The 6,017-nt window shown below is 41.8% G+C and overlaps 1 protein-coding gene across 4 annotated transcripts in view; it reads right to left on the bottom strand.

The window, feature by feature from the left end:
- Nucleotides 1-1,011: 1,011 nt before the first annotated feature.
- The window catches only part of LOC121541744 (protein unc-13 homolog B-like), a 131,590-nt gene continuing 126,584 nt past the window's right edge, over nucleotides 1,012-6,017 (bottom strand). For 2 of the 4 annotated variants that reach the window (XM_045208009.1, XM_045208010.1), the window contains 6 exons: nucleotides 5,147-5,278; nucleotides 4,807-4,954; nucleotides 4,410-4,466; nucleotides 4,041-4,133; nucleotides 3,777-3,936; nucleotides 1,012-3,678 (listed from right to left, as the gene is read on the bottom strand). In XM_045208009.1, coding sequence (XP_045063944.1) covers nucleotides 3,393-3,678; nucleotides 3,777-3,936; nucleotides 4,041-4,133; nucleotides 4,410-4,466; nucleotides 4,807-4,954; nucleotides 5,147-5,278 — 876 coding nt within the window. In that variant the 3' untranslated portion in view covers nucleotides 1,012-3,392. The remainder of the gene's footprint in view (nucleotides 3,679-3,776; nucleotides 3,937-4,040; nucleotides 4,134-4,409; nucleotides 4,467-4,806; nucleotides 4,955-5,146; nucleotides 5,279-6,017) is intronic. The other 2 variants (XM_045208011.1, XM_045208012.1) reach the window with 1 other exon arrangement.

Here is a 6,017-nt window from a genome sequence, read left to right as displayed (position 1 = left end):
GGACTGACACTGGCCAATCAGAACAAACAATGGGGCAATGACCAGGGAGATCAGAGGATACCAGGTATGTCACACACACACCCTGAGGTGGGGACGCATGCGCAGACACACTATTTTCCACTTCCTATATATGAATTCATATCACACGGGCATATTGCACAACGTTACAATAGATTTTATATTTTGATCTTGACGATATTGATTAAAGTCTATAAATGTTACCCTTTAGATCATGACATTGCTCGTATGTGGACTAGAAGTGTTAATACCATCGGAATTGCGATGATTGTTATGAAAGTGGGGGGAGGATGTTGAACAGAATCTCAGAGCTTCAGAGCCACAGGTGAAATTCAAAACCTGGACATGAGTACAAAAGGGTCCTCTGTAGTCCCCAGGACTTCGTTATGAGCCAATGGGCAAATGGACACACAGCCACAGAAGCATGGACACACACACGAATACACACACGCACATGATATCAGGGAATGTTGAAGAGACACATTTTGATTATTACTGAGTGCATGTCTTACCTTGTGGTGATTGACATCTTCATGACCCTTCTTCAAGGGCAGAGTGGTCTTTTCAGGGCACGTGTCTTTTATAAAAGAAGGCACTACCAAACTCAACAGCTGCAGCTTGGAGAGAAATGGCAAGGTATCATCCAGACATTTCCGAAATACCAAATGGAAAAGGATATTTGAGAACATCTAACATTCTTTAGTTTTATGCAACAATGGTTTGTATTTTATCACTTACAAATAGCATAGCTGCAATATGAAATTATTTTGATTATGAAATAAAATATTACTGGCAAAAACAGCAGGAAAATACATTTATTTTTTATTTTATTTTACCTTTATTTAACTAGGCAAGTCAGTTAAGAACAAATTCGTATTTACAATGACGGCCTAAACTGGCCAAACCCGGAGGACGCTGGGCCAATTGTGCGCCACCCTATGGGACTCCCAATCACGGCTGGTTGTGATACAGCCTGGAATCGAACCAGGGGGTCTGTAGTGACGCCTCAAGCACTGAGATGCAGTGCCTTAGACCGCTGCGCCACTCGGGAGTAAAATCCATGAATCTAGAGATGAGAATCATATTTTTTGTAAAGGAAAACACACAAAATTGTCTAGACACAATAGATATTTCTTAAATACTTTATACAAAACTCATAAATTGGAATGTACACAATACCAATATTTTCCCAGTGGCAATAATACAAATAAAACTTCACAAAAGTACTTTGACTGATATACTATACATGCTAACTATTGTAGTGATTTAATAATAGTGCAAAGGTTCACGAATTAAAAAAAACGATGTATTAAAAAACAGAATGAAATTATAAAAAGTGAACACTTGGACAGCTTGGCACAAGGAACATGTATCTTACAGAATGGCAGTGCCCTCCTTAAAAGTCGATATTTTCCCCTAAATCAACAGCCAAAAAGACATTGGTACAGTAGATACTGTATATAAAGCCCAGATATAGCTTTTGCAGTGTGTGATTTTGCAGTGGTTTCCTATTCAACAAATGGACTATAATTGTATGGACAACGGCAGTGTTACTTGACAAATACTCAAATATTTTCGGTAGGAGTGTGATTTTTTTCTCCCCTCATTTCTATGAGGGAGTTGATAGGCATGCATCACACCTTAAGCGAATGAATACAACACTGAACAGCATCATCATTCCACGTTTCCAAAAGAGGGATCAAAATGGGGATTTAAAAAAAAAGAATAATAAAAAGACTAAGAGAATAACTACATCTCAACAAATATTTAACAAATACAAATCCTCCAATATGATTAAATACAGTTGATTTGGGGCAAATTGACCAATCATCTGCATCGTTGTTCAACAAAAGAAATACACAGAAAACAAGGGGTAAAACAGGTATTATATAGACAGCTTCTATTATCACCACAGTAGCAAGGCCACTCAGAGATACATGGAAGCATAGCTGGAAAATAATAGCCTTTTCCTCAACGGAGATGAAAACTGTTTAAACTCCTCTGGTCCCCAAAAGATCCTCTAGGTCCAGTTAGTATCTGTAGGGTACTGCCAGGAAACTGCAGCACAAAGTCATTCAAAACAACCACTATGCAAACAATACTCAAACGCTATCTAGCAGCCCTCTTTGTTTGCAATTGTAGACCCCATTCTTCATTTGGAATAAATACATTTGAAAAACAATCAATAAAATGGCTGTCATTGACGGTTGGCAACATTAGCCAAATGTTTGTTAAAAAAAATTAAAAAAAATTATTCACCAGGGTTATTTCCTAGTGATTACAAAGTTTAAGACAGGGCCCTCCATACGCCACTGCACTTTGATGTAATAAGCGATTAAAAGTGCTCACCTCTATCTATCCTTAATGGAAGTTTCTCTCTATTGAAGGCAACCCTTGGGTTGAGGATGTTGATGTCAATTTAGACTCAAAAGCATTACAGAAAATGCTCATTCAAAGTGCATTGTCAACACTACACTTATGGGATTAATGGGTCATGAATAGGAGCCCAATTCCTGGTAGGGCACACATAACTTACAACCCCTTTACATTGAGTGCTGTTGCGGTTACAGTACCACATGTCAGAAAATAGGTGGGTGACTCAAACATGAAATCACTTCAGAAACACCACAAGGCACCACTTTCAATACAAAAAAAAAAGCAGAAACCACTATATTTAGGAGTTTAGGAGATGGGTACTTGACATGTGGTAGAACTCAAAATGATAGAAACCAGGTGAATCTACTTTGACCAATGCACCAACATTAACATTAACAATGACATCCCACGTTTGGACTCAATGATACTTTAACATGGATCCTGAAGAACACTAAAGTGAGATTGAGGAAGATAAATAAACAGCTTTGTAATATAAGTTACAGTTTGTCTAAGCTTCACACATTCACAGCTTCCAAAGTGTAAGGCATCAAACGTATGGCCACAGTTGGGGGGTATTGCACATTACATAAAAATGTGTGGGGTGAGGGGGAAACCATGTACTGAAGTACGTACAGGCTGGCAGGGAGATTACTGGCACATAGTGACCATGGCATGTCCATAGTGCAAGACTGGCAGACCCACAGGAAGTACACTATCGTGTGAGAGTGTGTATGTAATAACCACTGAGTGAAAGAGAAACTAGGTATGTGAGGGATATAGTGAGTGAGAGATTCATAAGGTGAGTATGAGAAATACAGTGTGAGTGACCGTGTGTTGGTGAACCAGTGTCCATCAAACAGCCAGTAGCAGCCAGGAAACATTATTAGTCCAAAGTAGTAGTCGAGTGGCTTTCCTTCTGTGACATGAAGGTTCTCCCATTCCTCTCCACTTGTCTTTACTAGAGGCCCTTCACACTCCTCCCCTCCTTCAGGGAGACCTCATCTACCCTCCTCTGCAGAGCGTATCTCAGACTTAAGCTTGACGAACTCCTTGGCCACCTCGTCGTTTGAGCGCTGGGAGAGGATGCGCATGGCGGTGAGGCCTGTCTCGTCCACGGTGACCCTTTGGCCCAGAGGGCACCAGCACGCCACGCTGCCTTTTTCTGCCACGTCCCTCAGCTGCATCACAGCCATCCCCACCACCCGGTCGGTACGACCAAAGCAGTAGTCCTTCACACACATCTGAAGCTCGTAGCACTCAAAGCCATCCTCGTTGCCCAGGATACTGAGGAGACATGGAGGGGAGCAATGGCTATTTCAAGGGGCTACTATTGGTTATTGTAAGTAACAGGCTACTGTACTATTGCTTGGCTCTGCACTCACAAGTGGAAGGTCTCGTTGAACTTGGGCGCCCAGCTGTTGTTCTTGGACTTGGTTTGGAACTTGCGCTTCTTGTCACTGAGGTGGGGTCCGATCATGGTGATCTCCACAAAGGGCCGGAACATCCCAGACGTCTGCCACTTCAGATCATTGGCTCCCACAACTGATATACAATGAGGAAGGAGATCGTTAGTTCGTTGGGATGGGGAGTGACAGAGAAAAAGGGTTAATTTGAGTCATTTTCCCTTTACAAATCCCTATAGGAACCTTTGACAGTGACTTTGTGCTCCCCAGTCCCAGGATGGGTGAATAGGTCGATCTGTATGGATATCTCTCCCACCGGCTTGTCCACTCCTGAGCCTAGTGTACACACAGATAGAAACACAAGACATTATCTTCCAATGGTGGTCAGTGGTTATAGATACCAGGAGTAGTTTCCTTTAGGGAGGAGGAGGAGGAGGAGAGGGCATGGGTAGTGTAGTGTCATACAACCAGGAGCAGGAGCAGTCAGGGTTGATGTTTGGGGCAAACTCACCCACAGGGGCAGGGGCAGATGGGAAGGGGTTTATGTACAGCGCACAGAGTAAAGGAGGGAGGGGTTTTTGGCACATGCTATCCATTTTTGGCACAACCTACCCCTGGAGGGTTGCATTTTTTCGTTGGGAGTTAACCTAATACCCTTCCCATTGTGCACTGGTGAAGAGGCAGCACAGGAGAAAACGAGAAGACAAACAGCAAAAAAACTAAATGGCAGCAGAGTCATGTTAGAGTTAGACAACAACTCAAGGAACAGTCACACAGCCAGAGAAAGTTAGTTTATAGGTATGTAATAGAGACACACAGTATTTAGCTGTTAGATCAACTTCAGGCCCATTACTGGAATATAACAGTACTCAAGACCCCTGGTGACCCCTGGTGGCAAAGCAGGGGAAAAGCAACAGTTATTTTAGGACTGTTATGTACAGTATTTAGTTAGAAACAATGGAACGCAGACTGATACTATTGTGTGTGTGTGTGCGCACACGCGCCTTACCTTGTGCGTGTTGTGTTGTGACGAAGGTCTTGATGAGTGTGTCTGTGGTCTGTGTGTAGAGGGACAGAGCATGGCGTAGTGAGGTCAACTCAGAACTCTTCTCCAGGAATGCCTTCTTCAGACCGTTTCCTCCAGCATGGAAGTATTGCTGCAGAAGAGAGAGGGAGAGAGAAAGGGAAAAGAGGGGAAAACAGAGGGAGATGGAGGGTTTGTTTTCCTACTATGCAATGAATGAGGACAGTAATTAAAGGCTCAGCAACAACGTCCCATCAGCAACTACTGTAAGTCGTAACTTTATCACAGGGGTATGTGTGACTATAAACTTAAACACAACACAAACCTTGATTGTGTCCAGTGCTATATCCATGACAGCACACTGTTTCGGTGTCAGGCTTTTCGCCTCTCCTGCCATGTGATCCTTGAGCTTGGAGAGCGGCCCCAGTTCCTTGGCTGCAGACAGGATCTGAGCCCCCTGACCCATACGGAAAACAAATACATAAAAACTATATTTGTAGATACATTTTTTAGGATACATGTGAAATAGGTAGAAATTGCCAAATAATATATATATATATATAAAAATATATATATATACACATTTGAAATACATTCCAACATACAGTCCCAGTCAAAACTTTGGACACACCTACTCATTCAAGGGTTTTTCTTTATTTTTCCTATTTTCTACATTGTAGAATAATAGTGAAGACATCAAAACTATGAAATAACACATATGGAATCATGTAGTACCCAAAAAAGTGTTAAACAAATCTAAATATATTTTATATTTGAGATTCTTCAAAATAGCCACCCTTTGCCTTGATGACAGCTTTGCACACTCTTGGCATTCTCTCAACCAGCTTCATGAGGTAGTCACCTGGAATGCATTTCAATTAACAGGTGTGCCTTGTTAAAAATTTAATTTGTGGAATTTCTTGCCTTCTTAATGCGTTTGAGCCAATCAGTTGTGTTGTGACAAGGTAGGGGTGGTATACAGAAGATAGCCTTATTTGGTAAAAGACCAAGTCCATATTATGGCAAGAACAGCTCAAATAAGCAAATAGAAACGACAGTCCATCATTACCTTAATACATGAAGGTCAGTCAATGCAGAACATTTCAAGAACTTTGAACGCCTCTTCAAGTGCAGTCGCAAAAACCATCAAGCGCTATGATGAAACTGGCTCTCATGAGGACCGCCACAGGAAAGGA

This window comes from Coregonus clupeaformis, chromosome 27 (genome assembly GCF_020615455.1).
Source record: "Coregonus clupeaformis isolate EN_2021a chromosome 27, ASM2061545v1, whole genome shotgun sequence".
NCBI lineage: Eukaryota > Metazoa > Chordata > Actinopteri > Salmoniformes > Salmonidae > Coregonus > Coregonus clupeaformis.
This window is presented reverse-complemented; position numbering and strand designations above follow the sequence as displayed.